The sequence below is a fragment of the Aspergillus homomorphus genome (genome assembly GCF_003184865.1).
Source record: "Aspergillus homomorphus CBS 101889 unplaced genomic scaffold BO97scaffold_3, whole genome shotgun sequence".
Classification (NCBI taxonomy): Eukaryota; Fungi; Ascomycota; class Eurotiomycetes; order Eurotiales; family Aspergillaceae; genus Aspergillus; species Aspergillus homomorphus.
This window is the reverse complement of record NW_020291889.1, coordinates 1,026,216-1,044,805: the sequence shown is the minus strand read 5'-3', so window position 1 is coordinate 1,044,805 and position 18,590 is coordinate 1,026,216. Positions and strand designations below refer to the sequence as shown.

The following is an 18,590-nucleotide window of genomic DNA, read 5'->3' as shown; positions in this document are numbered from 1 at the left end:
CGTATCTGTAACTTATACCGTACTGTACCATAAGCACCGTGGAGAAGCCTCACGCTCTCAGAACAGGTTAGTATTGACCTTGCGCCTAAGAACCCAGTGCGCGCGGCCATGTTTCTCCTTTCTGGCCTGTATTCGTTTCGCCCTTGCTACCCAGTATGTAAATTGAATTCTGAAGCTTAACCAACACTGGGCTATCTATTTTTAAGATCGAAGCGATACCGAAGACTTGATAGGCAGATATAGTAAAGTGAGAGGGTCATCCCTGCTCTAATGTTGAGCATAATATACCTGACCGTATCGCTTCCCCTTGAAGCATCAACATGCTCTGGAAGACCTACTACCATTTTGTAAATTTCTCGGCGCGAAGCACAGCTTCATGTCTTGAGTGCGGATCGAAAAAAAATCACTGGCTAGTCCAGCCATGTTCGAGAGTATAGACTAATTCCTTGTCCCATCTCTGTCCTCAACGTTGAGGATAAAGAATGGTGTAAGAACTTCACCAAGCCTTTCCCATGCACAGCACGCATCACTCACCTAAGCCGCAGGTGTTGCAATTCGAATCTCAGACATCTTACTAGAAAAGGGAATGAAGCTGTGCCTTGTTCCTCAGGACCCTGTCTCCATGCGTGGCTTCTTCATGCCTACTCATCCATTTTCGATACGTTCATTCATGCTCATTCATGTCACAGGTAGAGGAGGCGGAAGACCCGGCTGTGAGTACAGTCAGCTCATTGTGTACGGCTAGTGTAATACCCATCAAGGAACATGATGAATTATCATTATGCCATTTCAACATGTCATATCGGCCCCAAATCCTGCTGCTTTTCTAACATAAAAAAATATAAACCGCTCTGACTCAGATCTCCGAACATCTGTACATCGAACATCTGTACGTCGAAACTCGAAGGAGGAGAATGAGAAAGAGACAAGACAATAAGATTCGTGATGGAATTTCACTTAGCCTCCAAGACAATGACACATCACATGAACAAGGAATAGAAAAAAGAATTAGAGGGAACGCCTTTCATTGGTGTACAAGAGCAGGCCACGCAACGTACATAGAAAGTAGGAGCGAAGAGGATTATACTTATGGCCAATTGTACACACGGGTAGATTTTCAAGCAGAATGTCCTTTAGAGGGCCAATCCTTTGTTGAGAGAAGGAAGGACCAAAGTAAAGTAGTCAGATCAAGGAGGATATATGCCCAAGATCCTCTTTCATGTCGTTACACATGTTAAGGAATTCGTTACTCTTGTAAAAGAAAGTACAATTGTGGATGAAAGCCAGTGTCATGAATCAAACCAAAAGAATTGACATGTCTCATCTAGGCGGGGCCCTCGAGGGTTGCGTTATCATTGGATGGTCGAGCAAAGATCCGACTAAATAGGTGATCCGACGGATGCATGTCCTCGCTAGGTCCTGTCGTTACACCCTCGGCCCTGCGAATTTCTTCTTTCAATGCGCGGGTTACAACGCCAGCACGCACAACAAGGTCCCGAAGAGACTGTGTATCGAAGGGAAGTTTTTTGGAGCGTGGAAGGTGGGAGTCGGGAAGTGGAGTTCCGTCCGCGTTGCGTTGTTGATAGATCAGATCCAGCACAGAATTCGGTTTTGTTGGGGCGTCTCTGTAATCCTGACTGGGAGCAGTAGTAGGGCGGGAATTCGCATTGTCCGAGAATGACAATCCCCAAGACCCTCCACTGGCTCGTTTCCACGGGTCGTTAGAGTTTGAGGAATCGCCTTCTGAATCATCAAAGCTGAATGTGAGAGACGATGGTGACCCAGGCGGAGAATCATTGCAATCGTCGTCATCAAGCGTGGCCAGATTCACGATACTTTCTGCCTCTTTCCAGAGCCCATTAGAGGGTCCGCGAACAAGATTCAGAAAACTTCCTTGGTGCCGAAGGCGCTTGAGCTCTTCCACCAACAATGTCAGCTCCTGAACCTGTCCAAACTGCCCATGCAGGCTAGCCTGACGTTCCATGATGGCCGGGGGGACAATCATGCCGCGCCGCGCATTGTTCTTGGTCGGTTTCATGGCCTCGGTGGCCGAAACCTCCTCGGTATCATCAAATTCAAAGTCGCTATCCCAATCTTCGCTGACACCTTTGCTACCTAGACCCCACGTCCCGAACTTGCTGCCCGACGTCTGGCGCTGCTCGCTAACGGTTGCTGGGTCTCTTGTCACAGGGACACTCTGGCTCCGAAGATGTAAAGTACTCGGGGCTTTCCTTCCGGGTGCACGACTGCCACGGGAGTGAGGCGTATGTTTACCATGAACGGTGCGTGGCCGCCCGTCGGGTCCGGTACCCTCACGGTCGCCCCTGGATTGCTCAGACCAGTCGAAGATATTCATTTTGGGACAAGTATCAACCAAGTCGGGACGGTATTTGCGGGGATCCGACACCACCGGAAGCTGCGATTGGACTAAGGTTGTCGAGGCCCCTGGGATAAGAATATTATCCTGATGGTACAGGCTATTCGAGCTCATTCTTGTCTGGAAGGCTGGCTCAGTGGATTCACTGGGCAGCGCAGCCAATAGACTATGCGTATCTTCATCATCTGAGAGATCGGATGGGAAGGATATATTGCTTTCACCTTCGTGCGGGTCTGTTGACACCGGAGGAATCAATGATGGCATGTTGTTCGGCGCTTCAGATGCATCCAAACCACAGTGAAGTTCGGAGAGGGGATGCGAAGCGTCAGAAGTACGCGAGTCTAGCCCTGCACTGTTGATAGCATGCACCTCTCTTGCAGTGACTGGCGGGGCACCAAAAATGGTCTCAATTCGAGGCGCGCATAGACCGGGGTTGCTACCGGTAGTCACGTGTGTACGAATTGAGTCGAAAGCGGTATCGCTCAAGAAATCCGTTTCGTCCTCATCACCAGACGTGAAGATGTTCGTCTCGTCAGAACCGATGATTGTGGAAGCGAGTTCAGATGCAGCTATCGAATGACGCTTCGGCTGCTGACGGATTGAACCCCGAATTTTGGTTAAAGGAACGGCGTCTGATGTGAATGGACGTGCAACAACATTATCGGGGTAAGCCATGTCTAGCCTGAAATCTTGGAAATGTGATGGTAAGGGCCTATGCCGTGGCCCTAGCATATCCGAAATCAATGACATAGGAACTCCTGTTTGCACAGCGGGTGATGGACGGCTGAAAAAGGTTGGGTCAGTTATATTACGCCTTCCGCGGGGTTTGGATGACACCAGAATGGCTCCTTCCTTGCTCATAGGGAAGAGAAGAGGCGTCGAGATAGCCCGTCTCTTCGAAAAGACCCCTGAGTTATTGTCAGAGCCTCCGAAATCCGCGGAGAGTATGGGTGTTGTCAAAGGACTTTTACTTTTGGGATCTGCGTTCTCAGCACAGAATGTCGATTCACAGCCGGCTCTTTCCGGTGGTATATGATCATCTAGCGGTTGTGAAGACTTGTCACCAGAACTGAACGGATCACGAAACAGAACTGGTGAAGCCGTATTTGATGCACTCAGGCCGTCAGCCGTTGCGTGTTCAGTTGCCCTGATAGATGTAGCCAGAAGAAGTGCTGGAACAGAGTCACTCCTTGGTACGATTCGTCGCAGTCCTTGATCTTTCGGCTTTGTGGCCGATGAAAACCTGCGAGCCAGTCTTTCTGAAAATTCATCCAGAGTGGTACTTATGTACGGTCGCCAGGTATGGTCGTGAGAGGGCGTAATCTCGCCTTCAGGGATAGCCGGAGAATATAAGGCCAAGTTTGGCTCAAAGTTCAAACTGTGTGTCGCCTTGTGACCAAACTTATCCGATCGTTGATAACTGGTAGCAGGCCTGCGGAGACTGGCGATGGCTGAGGTTGGCGGCGTACTGACCGGTAGCGGCTGGATGTTGGCATGTTGCGACAAAGGCCGCTTGACAAGCTTGTTGAATCTGCGCTGCGTGGGCGTGCGGGGAATGATTGGAGTAGCTGGGCCCCTGGGCGACAAAGAAACGGACGACTGATATGAGCTACGTTTCTCTGGTTGAAACGAAAGTCGTCGCACCCAGGAGGATGATGGCCGTCGGACAAATTGGGAAACTGTATAAGGGCTGTCATTCGCTAAGCACGGAGGTCCAGTCAAAGTTTGTCCCCGGCGACGCAGTCTGATACCTGCGAATGACGGTTTTCTCGAATGTTTTGATTCCTCTGCGTGGGTTGTACTAGAGTGCCCATCCTTACCGCGTCGAGGGAATTTTTCTTCGAGAGGCGATTCTGCGCCTGCAGTTGCGAATGGTTTGCGCAAAGCCGGGTCAATCAAGTTGGAAGATGGGATTTCTGCTGTGTCTGTCGCCGTCGCACACTGATCATGGAGCGGGAGGGTTCTTTTCCGATACCTGCTGGGCTTGGAGGGGCTTCGATCCACGCGACCGAACGCGAAGCCCGTTGCTGCGATACCGACGGTGCTAACGGCACATAGCTTAATGAAAGCAGATCAGCCAGAAGCACTTCTCGAGGAATCATCGGAAACATGGTAGACATCGCGTTTTAGGCCGATGAATAACAGACACTTCAAGCGGGCAATTGCTGCAAGATTCTCAAGGACATCAAACTCACCGTTGATACATGCTCCATTCTCAAAGGGCGCAGAACAGCGCCAGGTATCCGAAGCTCAGATTCGCAGCATCGAAATTACTTGCGACTTGACCTCCCATATGCATTATCATGCACGAGGAGGATCAGCTAGCGTGGTACATCTAGATAAGATCCTATCCAGAGGAACGAGAGATATGCCGACACAGTCCGATCAGAGATGCCCAGTGCTTATGCGGGACAGACGCCGAGACGATCACCGAGCTTGTTCTATCGGTGAAAACCTACAGTGCAACACCGGGCTCTGTTATTATGCGCTTGGACTGCGTGCGGGTGATGGAGTGTTGAAACCGGCTCCGAGGGCGGGGGAGAGCGCAAGGAAGGAATGGAGGTAGATATTAGAAATGAATGTCGCAAAAGAATGAGGTGTGGGAGGGGATTGACGGCAGCGACCGAACCCTTGAGTAAATCGGACAAATCGCAGCGATCCCCGTCAGCTGGAGAGGGGATGGCGAAAGTGATATTATTGGGGTTGAAGAAGGGATGGGGGGAGAGGATTCGAAAAAGAGAAGAAGAGAAAAAGAAGAAGAAGAAGAAGAAGAAGGAGAGAAGGGTACAGGAGGTGATAGTAGTAGTTAGCAGCAGTAGCAGCAGAAGAAGGTCAAGACAGTGAAGAAGAATTAAGAATAATAAGACAAAGGAATAATAACAACAGAGCCGGCCATCGATCAACACTCAAGGCCCAGTGGGACACGGCGGCCACTTGCTTTCCCTTCCCACGGGCGCGGTTCTTCTGGTTCTAGTCTAAACTCACCCACTTAGTTACTGGAGAAGAATGGATCACGCTAGGAGTTCCCACCCCCAGCACAACACCCACTGCAGGGCGATTTCAATGGATCGAAGATGGGATGAATGACTAGTCTATAGACTTCAATCATGCTACTTGGTAGAATTGAGATCTCCGTCATAAATAGTAACAAGTAATCGTAGGTAGGGACCTTCTGGAATACGAAACTAGGGGACCGGTGTCCACCGGCCGCACGTTCTTGTTCCTTGGAGGCTTACCATTTTCGACTCAGTCTGATCTCAGCAAAGGAGCTGCCAACAACCGCGGGGATTCTGGGTTTCATTTCCACTGGGCACTCGCCCCGGCCATGCTGAGGAGCGACCGGCCGGACTGTAACTCATTCCGACCTATTTCAGATACTCAGTCATGGCGGATCGCGGTCAAGTCCATGGTGGACGGGATGCCTGTGGGGGGGGGGGTGAATTCCGATAGGTAGTATATACGTAGGAAGATTATATGCAACCCGTTTTCTACAATGCGTTGATTTCAAACACTATCCTATCGACAGGTACGGTACCTTGGTTCAATGTTGCATGGCACTGAATGACTGACGTGGATGCAGTCAGGAAGTCGGAAGTCTCCGCGCCCGTCAATGTCCATGGTATATCTCTCCTCCAGCTCAGGCTCAGGGCTTGCTACATTGGCTATCAAAAAGGGAAAGAGAGGGAGGCCGCGCATGAGTTTGCCTGGTGATGACTCGCCCAAGGATAATGATGGATCAAGATTGATTTACGGTAGGGAACTACTGAGTAGGTACCGAACGGACTCCATACCTGTTCGACAATCAGATTATTCTGAGATATTTAGTGCGCTAGCCAGACGCCATAAAAGCTAAGAGCCGAGAGGGTCAGACCGGTGAGTACAGCTTGCTGAGTAGCAGCAAACCGCCCTTTCTTGACTAGAGTCAAAATTACAATGGTGCAATCATGACGATGTGCGATCCTTGCACCGCAGCAGCGACCACTGCACTAAGTCTTTTAGCGTGCACGATCCTACTTATTTTACCCTGGGACTGCTCCTGAACCTGTGCGCTTGGTTCAATATTGAACCAAGCCGTTCCCCTCGATCTCGGTAATATATGTCAAGCCCAACCGATCTTACAACTGAGATTCATGAGTGCCAGATGTTTGAGATCTATTCATCTTCTTTACTTTGGAAGGTAGGGACAGATAGGTGGCGACTGTTGCTCTGCACTGTTTTGTGACAATCATCGAAACTTCTTCTTTTATTTTCTATGATGCAACGATCCCTTTGGCGGCTCTCTGGAATTCAGCGTGCAACGTGCCCGGTCAGATATTGTTTGTGGACACTGGACAGAGCCTAGAAGGTATCCAGCGATTTTGGAATGAGGGCCCTGTGGTGACACCAGGCCGTCTCATCCCCACTCTACCGCGGTAGCTCTCTCGGCTGGGCCGGCGAGAACTGAATCTGGAGATTGAATCGGTTATTCTCTAGCTTTGCAAGCTCTTGCTTGATGTTTCAGGCTATTATTCATGTACTGTGCATACTACGTACAGCCAAAGTGAGATCGAATCAATCTCCCGAATGATCTCTGAGCTGATATTGGTGAGGCTTATCGTAGTGTAGCGATCAGGGACGGTACCTACTTTCTCGTCAGCCCTCAGGTACCTACCGATGGTTCCAAGGCACGGGATCCAAGGGAACAAGCGGGATGATGTCCTTCAGTCCCACCGCACATTTTCCTTAAGTTCTTAGACTTGCTGGCTCTTGCTCAGGCGATCGATTTTTCCACCGCGCTTCTTTCCTATTCCCAGTCTTCGCTCCTGCTTCCAAAGAATGACGACAGACCAAACTTTGCATTACCCACCACGGGCGCAATCATTTTCCGAGAGAGGCTGGTTGTCTAGACATTCTACTAAGTATGTCAACTGAGTCAAAGAGCGCTGATAGGTGAATGAACTGGCGCAGCGCCCGACTTGTTCGGGGCTCCTTCAAGGACCTGTTCTCCTGCTACAACAACATAGAAGCTTCAACTTGCGCGCTTTGTTAATCGTTCCTTGGGATACCCTGACTGCGATCCTTAGCACACAACCGACCAAAGCAGGGGGGTGGGAGAAAAAGTGAACATGATACTAGGGGGCTTAGTACATCTCAGATGTCAAAATGCAAGGCCAACGGTGTCTAGTCCGTTACTCTGAGCCAATTTGGCAGGTGCAAGGACTCCAACAATGGTGATAGATATTAGATCATCTGTTCGGGAGGGAACGTGGGCTGCAAGTTTCTTCCCAGCCGAGGTGCTCCACTTTCCCTGACCCGGCCGATAGTCGGTCGGTCGGGGATGGGCCTTGTTATTAAGAAGGATTGACATTTGTAATCATTTCATTCAGCTTTAGAGCCATCGACTGGTCCATCGACTGGTATGTGTGGTCGGCGCTCTTTGAATTGTGCGTTGGGCAGAGTGGTGTCATCACTTCGTGCCCATTCTTGACCTTGACCTTGAATCAAGATCAACAATGATAATACTCATAAGCAGAATGGGAACCACAATCATACGTGATTGATCTATGTTGCCCACTCCCTAATTATCCCATGCATTACCCTGCTGGAGATGCATCAGTCCTAGTCACAATTCTCCCCATGGTCGTTTGTCATTGCCTGAGCGACGATATGTTTAACTGGTTTTGAGTCCGCTGGGTATCTTTATGTTTCAGGATCTCCTTTTTGGCCCCCTGCTGTAGACATAGACAGACACAAGCCCTTGCTGAACAGACCTTGAATTAAACCGCCTGACTCTTCCTCGGGCTCCCTTGGTGCGTCACAAGCAGGAACACCCGGTCGCCCTTGCTTCTCAGACACAACTGTTAGTGCGGCTAATAAACTAGGCGAGTCCTGTAGCATACGACACTCAGAGCTCGACGCAGTCTAGCGATCCCTGTCATGGTGCTGAGATATAGGAGGGGGCTGGAGAGTCTATCCTCCGCCCTTATCTCCCTTGACAACCCGGGTCGTTCGAATCCTTCATTGGCGAAACTAACAGGGTTTGCACGGTACCATGAACAACTGTCTCGATGCAAATCACAAGAGTTTTAGATTGACCATCCTTGCAATATCCTATCAAGTCTAACCGATCTCTCTCCGAGCGTTGGTAGCGCCCTTAGAACAGGACCTTAGTGTATATTCAGCTGGTGGCAAAGCTGAATACTACGGCGCCAGACCTTCCTCAGCTTGATCTTAGCTGGAGGCAGAGCTCGAATGAGACTAACTAACTACGGCGCTATGCTGAGTCACCGAACATGCGGCGTTTGCCGGCCTCTTGAGAGACAGCAAACGATCAGAGCCATAGCGTGAGTCATTAGCGGGAAACAAATTCGCTGCAGTTGTTCGTTTCTAATAAACTATCTACATTTCCTGATGCGCATCAACTAGTTTGGCTTTGATTGAATGGCTACGAGCTAGTGACATGATATGTTTTGTTTATGATGAAGCTAGAATAACTTCGAACCTGGAAGGTTTGTCTTTCCTTATGGGCGGTCACGGTGAGCAGAATAGCAAATCAGCCATATCATGTGACAAAAAATGGAGACCATTTGTGGTTGGAATATCCGCCGTCTTGCAGGCCAATACCAAGGAGGGTCTCAATATACACGTCCCAAAATATTGTCTCCTGCTTCAGGCTGAGGCTGTATATGTGCGAAAACGTAAGATTGCTTCTTTTCGTTCTCGGTTGTAGATTTAATCTGCCCGTCCGTTAATCCCAAATAACCGCTTGGGCCGACCCACACAATAGCCGCCACTCCAAAGCTCTGTCAGTGGTCAAGGTCCTGCCAGAGAAAAGATTGTCAAGCTGTTGCTTTGACAAGAAGACATTCCTCACATTGTTTTACCAGCCTTACAAAGGAAGACCTTCTTTCGAGGCCGTCGCTGAAAGTGTTTGTACTGAGACACCAAAAATATTTCTGCATTTGGACGCTGCTTCTCCACCGGTTTGGCATCGATTCTCCATCGCAATGGAGGCAGAAATCCAAGCACAGATTCCCGGCATTGACCATGTGATCTCCGAATACTCAGTGGTAAGCGTCGAATAGTATCGTTGCATGGCATCCCGATCGCAACTCTGCCGCTAACTTTACGCAGGGCTATCTGGCTCATGCATCAAAGGCCTATGTCGAAGATGTAAATGCTCCGTCTCCGCTTTCCGAAGCAGCTGATATGGTCACGGAACTTTTGCTCTCTGCGTCAGGAGACTTCTCCCCCGAGAATGAGAAGGCCATTCGAAACCTCGTTGAAAAATTCATTTCTTCACTCGGCGCGTCCGATGGAGTGGATGCAGAGCGCAGACAGATGCCCTTCACTGCTAAAAAGCTTGACCAGGCAATCAACGTCGGGTCCCAGAAGAATATTTCCTCGACTCTGGGTCTTGCCGGAGGCAACGTCGATCTAGAGTCTGCTAACGCTAGGAAAGTGGAGTCTCGCGTCGATCGCAAGAAATTAGAGAAGGCCGAACGCAAGATTCGTGCTAAGCAGGAAAAGAAGCAGATGAAGACGGTACAGTATGAATCCTCTCGTCTACTTAACCAGCCCGATAGCGCTATGTCTTATGAGGAATTCTTTATGGCCGTCAATCCTCTTCAACTGGGCTCTGACTCTCAGTCGAAGAGTAAGGACATCAAGGTTGACAGTATTGATATCTCTGTTGGAGGGCACCGTATTTTGACTGATGCTTCATTGACTTTGGCTTATGGGCGACGCTATGGTCTGGTGGGTCAGAACGGTATCGGAAAGAGTACTCTTCTGCGCGCGCTAAGTCGACGTGAAGTGGCGATTCCCAGCCACATCTCGATCTTGCATGTTGAACAGGAAGTATGTCTGATCATTTGCGCTTGATACTTACATAAGTATGGTTTGCTGACTTGGATGGGTAGATCACGGGTGATGATACTCCTGCTCTTCAGGCAGTTTTGGATGCCGATGTCTGGCGCAAGCGCCTATTAGCCGACCTAGAGGTCAGCCCCTGTTCTTCTAAATCGATTGTCTCATCTTTTGACTTGCTTCCAGAAAATCACCAAACAACTCGCCGAGATTGAAGCGGAAAGATCGTCAATGGCCGACACTTCAAAGGATGCTGCTAGACTTGACCACGAAAGGGAGGGTTTGGATATCACCTTAAATGATATTCATGCAAAGCTTGCAGAGATGGAGTCGGACAAGGCCGAGTCCCGTGCTGCTAGCATTCTGGCCGGCCTTGGCTTTTCATCCGAGAGACAGCAATTTGCAACAAAGACATTCTCAGGTGGTTGGCGGATGAGATTGGCCCTGGCTCGGGCACTTTTCTGCGAGCCGGATCTGTTATTGCTGGACGGTATGGCTCCATTGACCCCACGCTAACTGTTTTCATTTCCTCAGCATGCTAAACGTGCGCAGAACCGTCCAACATGTTGGATGTGCCTTCCATCACTTTCTTGTCCAACTATCTGCAGACCTATCCCAGCACCATCCTCGTGGTTTCTCATGACCGTGCTTTCTTGAACGAAGTAGCTACGGATATCATGCATCAACACTCTGAGAGACTCGACTACTACAAGGGGGCCAATTTCGGTGAGTATATTGATGCACTGGGGAAGGAAGTTGCAAGCTGATGACTCTTAGATTCTTTTTACGCAACCAAGGAAGAGCGGAAGAAGAACGCGAAACGTGAATATGAGAAGCAAATGGCCGAGCGCGCGCATTTGCAAGGTATGCCATCCTGCCATGCGCTAATCTTAGTGTACTCAAGCTCACTGGTCTAATTAGCATTCATCGATAAATTCCGCTACAATGCCGCCAAGTCGTCTGAGGCGCAATCCAGGATCAAGAAATTGGAAAGAATGCCCATCCTGGAAGCCCCAGAAAGTGATTATGTCGTTCACTTCAAATTCCCTGACGTCGAGAAGCTTTCTCCCCCAATCGTACAGATGACGGATGTCTCCTTTGGATATACGAAGGACAGACCGCTTCTCAAGAATATCGACCTCGATGTGCAACTCGATTCTCGTATCGGCATAGTCGGTCCTAACGGTGCGGGTAAAACAACTGTCCTCAAGTTGCTAACAGCCCAACTTCAGCCGACATCTGGTTTTATGTCGCAACACGCCAGGTTGCGTATCGGTTATTTCGCACAGCACCACGTGGATGCCTTGGACTTGACGACGAGCGCAGTGAGTTTCATGGCAAAGACCTATCCAGGAAAGACAGATGAGGAATATCGGAGGCACCTCGGAGCGTATGTGGAAGCTCTTTTCACCTTGACTTTTTTCCTTTACTCGCTCTTCTTCGCACTTACTAATCATGGCCTTGTGTTCAATTATAGTTTCGGCATTACTGGAATGACTGGGCTCCAGCGCATGGAGCTCTTGTCTGGAGGTCAAAAGTCCCGTGTTGCCTTTGCCTGCCTCTCTTTGACGAACCCCCACATATTAGTCCTAGACGAGCCCTCTAATCATCTGGATATCGAAGGTATGGATGCGCTATCTGAAGCTCTACAAAACTTTGAGGGTGGTGTAGTGATGGTCTCACACGATGTGACCATGCTTCAAAATGTTTGCACCAGCTTGTGGGTTTGCGACAAGGGCACCGTTCACAAGTTTGATGGCACCGTGAATGCCTACAAGAAGTTGATCAGTGCTCAAGCTAATGAAGCCGGAGTAGCTGCTCCTCACTAAGGTGAGAGGCATGACGTGATCGGGTTCAATTAGCTCTAGACCGGGAGAAACATTATTGCCGCGCCTGTGTACAGCACATGGTTCTGAATTGGTAGAACTCTCAAAATGTTTTAGCCCACCTGTTTCTCCTATGGAAACATATATAACTATATACTACTCATATATGCTAACTTACATACTACTGCGACTTGAGAAAACTACCAAAGTGGGTCACAACCTGACGCCCACGCTTATATAATGGATACCGCCTCCGGTTGCTCCTCCCCTAGATCAATTCCAGATTCTGTATTCACAGCTACGTTCGCATGAACAGCTGATTGACGCCCTAAAGCCCTGACCCACCAACCTCTATACGGATCCCCTAGACTTGCAGCATATGAAGCAGCCTTTGAACTATGAACTGCAGGAACGAGATTGAGTCGTCGGATTCCCATGCCCCTTTACTTTCCCCGGATCCGTTGGCGCCACAAGACAATGACGAAAATCCCCGCATCTCTCACTCTTGGGCAACACTGGCAGGAGACTGGTTTATATGGTCTTTAACATTCTCTGCTGGAATTAGCGGGCTATTGTTTGGTTACGAGTAGGTAGCACTTGGTGTTCCCAAGCTTGGGCGCGATACTCCAATTCCGCAAGCATTGGGGTTTTTCATAGTCAAGTGGCTGACGTTTTTGGCTTCAAAGCACAGGCGTCATTTCTTCAACGCTCGTATCGATTGGTTCTGACCTTTCTGATCGCCCGCTTACCACTCTAGACAAGAGTCTTATCACATCATGCACAAGCCTATTTGCCCTGATCGCAAGCCCATTGGCGGGCATATTGGCGGATAAATTCGGTCGCAAAAAGGTCATCATCATTGCGGACGTGTTCTTCACCTTAGGGGCTCTCATTCAGGCTATAGCCAATACCGTGTGGGGTATGATAGCTGGAAGGAGCATTGTTGGCTTGGCTGTTGGCGGAGCAAGTCTGGTTACACCATTGTATGTCACGTTCTAGTATGGGAGACTAGATTTATCTCGAAGGGAGAGATACACAAGAGTTGCCACCTCTAACAAAGCTAATATCGTTTCCCCAGGTATATATCTGAACTCGCGCCATCTCATGCGCGTGGAAGACTAGTGACGATTTTGTGTCTACTCATCACTGGGGGTCAAGTCATAGCTTATGTTATTGGCTGGCTTTTTTCCAATACATCTGCAGGTTGGCGCTACATTGTTGGCATTGGAATGATTCCTGCTATCTTTCAATGCATCGCTGTTGTCGCTTTACCCGAAACTCCACGATGGTTGGTGCAAACAGGCCTGGATGATGCGGCTGCAGACGTCCTATTAAGAGTCTATCAGGGCCACGACGAAAGTAAACAAATGGCTGAGAGTATTTTGCATGATATCCAGCAAGAAGTATCCGAAGAGGCTGAGACACTAAACCGTTCAAACAAATTGTCTGGACAGTATGAGTACTGGATTCCGAATGCTATCCAGCGCACTCGCAATCTCTTCCTAATCGGTGGTAACCGCAGGGCACTAACGCTAGCTGTTATGCTACAAGGCTTACAACAGCTATGTGGATTCAACTCACTGATGTATTTCTCGAGCACGATCTTTGCCATTCTTTCCTTTTCCTCCCCTACTCTCACAGCGTTATCAGTGGCAATGACCAACTTCATTTTCACTCTATTTGCATTTGTATACATTGATAGAATCGGACGACGCCGCATCCTTCTTTACTCCATACCTGTCATGATTCTTTCGCTCACTTTCTGCGCCATGGCCTTCGGATCGTTACCCCTAACCAAGTCATCATATGAAGCTGGGGGAAGAGACAAAACAGGTGCCACTATCATTAAGGATACTCTTCACCCGGTTTCAGTCCTTCTGTGTCTCACTGTTTACACGGCGTCGTACGCTTTCGGTCTTGGTAATGTCCCCTGGCAACAATCCGAACTGTTTCCCCTGAATGTACGCTCGTTGGGTTCGTCTCTTGCAACAGCTACGAATTGGGGATCGAATTTCATCGTGGGCTTGTCCTTTCTGCCAATGATGGAATGGCTGTCACCAGCATGGACGTTCGCGGCATATGCGGCTGTATGTGTACTGGGGTGGATTGGGGTGTGGGCTATCTACCCCGAGATGGGCGGGCTCAGCCTAGAGGAGGTAAAAGGTCTCCTAGCCAACGGCTGGGGAGTTCGAGAAAGCCTGGAACGGAATCTTCGCGGTCATGAAGTGGGTACAAGATACTAGTCTAGATGCCCAGGTTATAAGCCTCTCTCCGGTTGTCACTAATGAAGAGCATGTGTCTGATTCAAGGAGATAGTGAGAGATATTGGTGCTGGATCATCTTGCTCTCCAGTTGTGCCTTACAGGCTATAGCAAAAGAGCCATGTTGCCTATTCACCTTACTTTTCGAACATGTCTGTGCTTAATTCACTTTGGCAGGTGTTCGTTCAAGCCTGCTATGTGGAGCTGAAGCTGGAACTTGGTCAGGGCCGCACTGCTCTAGACCGAACAATACAAATCGACTACTGAACCGGGTTTGAGGTAAAGATGAGCCGTATGTGGGAATTTATCTTTTCTTGTTTGGCAATTGTACACTGGCAAAGAAGTTAAGTAAGTTTAAAAGATTAAAAGAGAAAAAATGGGGGCTTGGCTGGTCCGACTTGATTTAGTCTGATTGACCACCAGAACTTTACCTGTCACGGAGTTCTTACAAACCACATCCTAGTAGCACTTGTCCCTAGATCTCTATGACAGGTTGGAACTACTCTTTCACAGGGGACGAGCCTCAATCACATGCCTTACTCTTATGCTTCATTTCGGAAGCAGGTGCGGATCGATGTATGTCAGAGTTGCAACTGACAATGAAGTGCTTAGATGCTATCGTCCACTTAGCTATGCATGGCATTGATTGCATATGACAGCTGTTCCAAGATGAATCGCGACCATGTACTCAAGAAGGCTTAACCTAGTGGTCAATCCAATGATCTCACGGAACTATTTACTCCGACTACCGACTGAGGTACGCATCCTGCCAAGTATAACAATATTCCTACGCGGGTTTTCTGACCCTGGCTAGATGATTCAATATATAGCTTACCTTCTGCCAAAGGACATCGATGTTGTTCACTTCTCTTTGTGCTGCTCCTTGCTAGCGGCTTTAATTCTTCCGGCCCAGTCCTCCGTCTGGTGCGCACGATTTGGAGATACCTATGACTTCTACGAGGAGCACTCTTCTGCTGAGCTGAGGGTTGAATATCAGACGCGTGCCATAGTCCTCTCCCAGGAAATTAACTTCAAGTTCGATCAAACGGAAGCAGAGACACTCTGGTTGGAGGTGTTGCGGGACATGCTCCTGGAGTCCTACAGCTGCTCGAAGTTGAGTGAATCTATTCCGAAGACCTTTCAACGATTGCGAGATGTACTTCGTCAGTGCGATTTCCTGAGAAGGCCCATCAGCGGCTACGGGTTGAGGAAACGAACGCGTCCCTCTGACCTGTTCTGTGGGGTTCAATTGGTATGCTACCCTCTGCCCCTTACCTTGAAGATAAACTCATAAGCGTAGTGCATCGTTGGCTTTGGAAACTTTTATGTCCTTTCGCTATCTTCGCAGCGATTACAACGTAGGTGTAGCCTACGCTTTCGATGCCGGCGCGGCCATACCATTCGTCGATATTCGAAAGCTGGACCTCGAGAGCATCCTACACACACGCAATTTCTGGCTTCGCCATCTTCTGAACCCGGACGAAGCCACTTTCTATACCCCGTTCGCATCTTCACAACCATGCTACAGGCCTAGGGCATGGGAGAACCTAGTGATCAAGAATTCACGATTGGCCCACAACTGGTTCGGATACTACTGTAGGTGACCACAGACGTAACCATGGAAGACGAAGTCCACAACTACTGATCTTATGGCACCATGTAGCATACATTCATCCGTGCCCAACGATGTTAAATGCCCTGGAAAATCGCCAAAGCTGTGTCGATCTGGAAACCCATTTGTCGCTAGTTGAGCCTATGGTGAGTAGATCTCGCACATCAACCCAATGATTACAATACTCATATTTTGATGGGCAGAGTCTCCGTCTCGAACCCGGCGGTGGCCCCCTGAATTGGCCCCCGTTGTTCGAGGCAATAATCCCAACACAAGGTCAGGATACCAATCGGATTTACTATCGCGGCATGCAGGTAACCCATGGTTCCTTCGATAACACGCTTTATCTGGCGAGAGGCTTTGTTGAATCCATTCACGTTCCGCAAGGAGGGTTCCCTGACTGGTGCCGTATTTGTTTTATACTCTACAGATCGAATTATGTCAAACTCACAAATTTGCCGGTGACTACCAGTGCAAAGTCTGCAGGTTATGAAGATAGGTGGTTTGTCGAGGAGTGGCCGCCTCTCGATATTTCGATGGATTTTGAGTGCATGGTTACGAAGGAGTCATATTTCCTAGTGGAATGATAATGATTGGGCGATGGGTCGACATGATGGAACCATCGGCAAGGGAACCCTTTATCTTCTGGCGTATATGATACTCGATTGGCTAAGTTGATTGTGTTCTTGCAAGCAAACATTGGGAAGGGTGGGGGTTTGTGTACAATGACCGGTAGAGACCGGAATAAACCATTATTGCAGATTCTGGAAAGCACAGGACAAGAGAGGAGTAATAAGATAACAAAGGCCTACTCTTCAATATCCTTGACCTTCTCCCATTGTCCCTTCAGGTTCTCCTTCCACAGACTGACTTTGTTATCCCCGCCACTCACCGCAAGAATGTTGCCGCTCGGACTCCAGCTTACTCGCCAGAGAACGGTGTCGAACTCGAGTCGCTGACTGGCCCACTGCCCAGGGTTTGATACATCAGAGGTCCAAATCCGGACAGTTTTATCTTGCGAAGCGGATGCGATGTAAGACTTCGAAAGGATGCTAGGCGACCAAGCGACGTCCCGGACCCAGTCGGAGTGGCCTTCCATCGATTGAGTGAGGGTGTAGGACTTAGACTCAGGGCTGTGTTGCCGTGAAGCACAAGTCAGCAAGCTTGATACTATAACGAAGAGCGGACATCTTACTTGTAATCCCATATCTTGAGCAAGTTGTCACTTCCACCCGTCACGAACCTGCGCTGCTGACCGAGTCCAGGGTTGGCGCTGATCAAGCTTCCAGGAGCTGCAGCAGGCGCCCAACTGATAGAGTTCACGCCCATTCCATGCGCATGGAAGATCTGATGAGTCCAGCTGTTGTCGCGGAATTCAAGGACGCTGACATGTCCGTCCGAGGAGGCGCAGGCCAAGACACAGCCACTCTCATGGGGAGCCCAAGATACCATGTTCACCGAAGCAGTATGAAGTGAGAAATCAAAGACTTTAGTCCAGGCACCGCCACCTACGGGAGATGTCGTGTTCTGATGTTGTTCACGCCAGATAAGCACTTTTCCATCGTAAGAAGAGGAGGCCAGAATGGTGCCAAATTTTGGATGGGCCTAGATGAATCACGATTTGAGCGAAACGTCAGCGACAGACAAATGCACTAATCGGGCAAAGAGTCATGGATTTTGACAAAATAAGACGTACCCATGCAACACACCACACTGCTCCTTCATGGCTAGATCCATTCAACCGAGTCAGAATAAAAAATCGCGCTTTAAGTTATGTACTTGTTGAGTTCCTTACCCCTTCAGAGTCTCGACTAGTCGGTGTGTCTCGCCTTCAATCTCAAAAATCCTTATCGTCTTGTCCGAGGAGCATGTCGCCAATCTGCGGCCATAGTAGTCCAGGCCCGCATCGTGCTAAAGCGCAAGCCGGTCAGTTACTGGAGTTGCGAGCAATCGATACTTCGATCATCAGATATCATTCAGACTATCTCCGCCATAGCCAACGTACAATCATATCATCGTGTCCAGAATTGGAGATCACTTGCGCAGCCGCCTAGATGCCCCTCATGGGGGTGGTGTTAACGAACGGCTAAGGTCATGGATCAAGAAAAACACACCATCTTGATGAGAGGTCGCACCAGATACCAAGTGTATTCAGCTCCAGAAATTAGTATCGTATTATAAAAAGATGTGGTGCAAGTTTTTGAGGCAGAAGACGACCGGAGTGCCAAATCAGGGACGTTATAGGAGGAGAAGCAAAACACCCGCCAGCTTGTCCGTTTCGCAGTCAGTCAGCCGCAGCCCGATCTTATCTTATCAGCTCAGTCAGCCATCTCTAGTCACGCTTGTCTCCAGACACGTGAGAAGGGCCTCGGTTTTCCTGTCAACCTCATGGCACTCCATACTTCAATTTAGCTTGTACTTCTCTCATTGTCGTTGAGTGCATGTCTTGCCTACTCAGCACCCACTTGCTGGAACTCTTATGATGGACTTTGGCTCTCCTGTTAGTCAAGGTTACCTCGTACAGAACTACTAAACCTTCTCATCTTGCAGCAGCAGCTGGTCTACTCATCAATATACAAATCCGCTTGATTGCCACCAGCAGCTTCACTTCTCCAGCATTCTAATCCCGCAAGCTGCCTGTCTAGCGGGAGTCTTCTCAATTCAAA

At 49.1% G+C, this 18,590-nt stretch overlaps 5 protein-coding genes across 5 annotated transcripts; 3 read left to right on the top strand and 2 right to left on the bottom strand.

Moving 5' to 3' along the window:
* Positions 1–880: 880 nt before the first annotated feature.
* Positions 881–4,761, bottom strand: BO97DRAFT_137993 (uncharacterized protein). The gene is made up of 2 exons (XM_025690082.1): positions 4,573–4,761; positions 881–4,435 (listed from the first exon to the last, which is right to left on the bottom strand). The coding sequence occupies exons 1-2, from the start codon at positions 4,588–4,590 to the stop codon at positions 1,325–1,327; spliced, it is 3,129 nt and encodes a 1,042-aa protein (XP_025555701.1). The 5' UTR covers positions 4,591–4,761; the 3' UTR covers positions 881–1,324.
* Positions 4,762–8,995: 4,234 nt separating this feature from the next.
* On the top strand, positions 8,996–12,229 carry BO97DRAFT_361550 (putative AAA family ATPase GCN20). Its single transcript, XM_025692421.1, has 8 exons — positions 8,996–9,426; positions 9,491–10,216; positions 10,279–10,359; positions 10,412–10,715; positions 10,778–10,951; positions 11,003–11,089; positions 11,147–11,615; positions 11,703–12,229. Exons 1-8 carry the CDS (start codon positions 9,364–9,366, stop codon positions 12,052–12,054), a joined length of 2,256 nt encoding a protein of 751 aa, XP_025555700.1. The 5' UTR covers positions 8,996–9,363; the 3' UTR covers positions 12,055–12,229.
* Positions 12,230–12,342: 113 nt separating this feature from the next.
* On the top strand, positions 12,343–14,459 carry BO97DRAFT_361548 (putative MFS myo-inositol transporter). The gene is made up of 3 exons (XM_025692420.1): positions 12,343–12,637; positions 12,738–13,034; positions 13,130–14,459. Exons 1-3 carry the CDS (start codon positions 12,450–12,452, stop codon positions 14,292–14,294), a joined length of 1,650 nt encoding a protein of 549 aa, XP_025555699.1. The 5' UTR covers positions 12,343–12,449; the 3' UTR covers positions 14,295–14,459.
* A 453-nt stretch (positions 14,460–14,912) lies between these two features.
* Positions 14,913–16,579, top strand: BO97DRAFT_456195 (uncharacterized protein). Its single transcript, XM_025699154.1, has 4 exons — positions 14,913–15,069; positions 15,127–15,564; positions 15,608–15,894; positions 16,130–16,579. Exons 1-4 carry the CDS (start codon positions 14,995–14,997, stop codon positions 16,509–16,511), a joined length of 1,182 nt encoding a protein of 393 aa, XP_025555698.1. The 5' UTR covers positions 14,913–14,994; the 3' UTR covers positions 16,512–16,579.
* sec13 (GTPase-activating protein SEC13) lies at positions 16,565–18,154 on the bottom strand. Its single transcript, XM_025693342.1, has 6 exons — positions 18,039–18,154; positions 17,930–17,974; positions 17,720–17,835; positions 17,621–17,651; positions 17,120–17,529; positions 16,565–17,057 (listed from the first exon to the last, which is right to left on the bottom strand). Exons 1-6 carry the CDS (start codon positions 18,039–18,041, stop codon positions 16,733–16,735), a joined length of 930 nt encoding a protein of 309 aa, XP_025555697.1. The 5' UTR covers positions 18,042–18,154; the 3' UTR covers positions 16,565–16,732.
* Between the last annotated feature and the right edge of the window lie 436 nt (positions 18,155–18,590).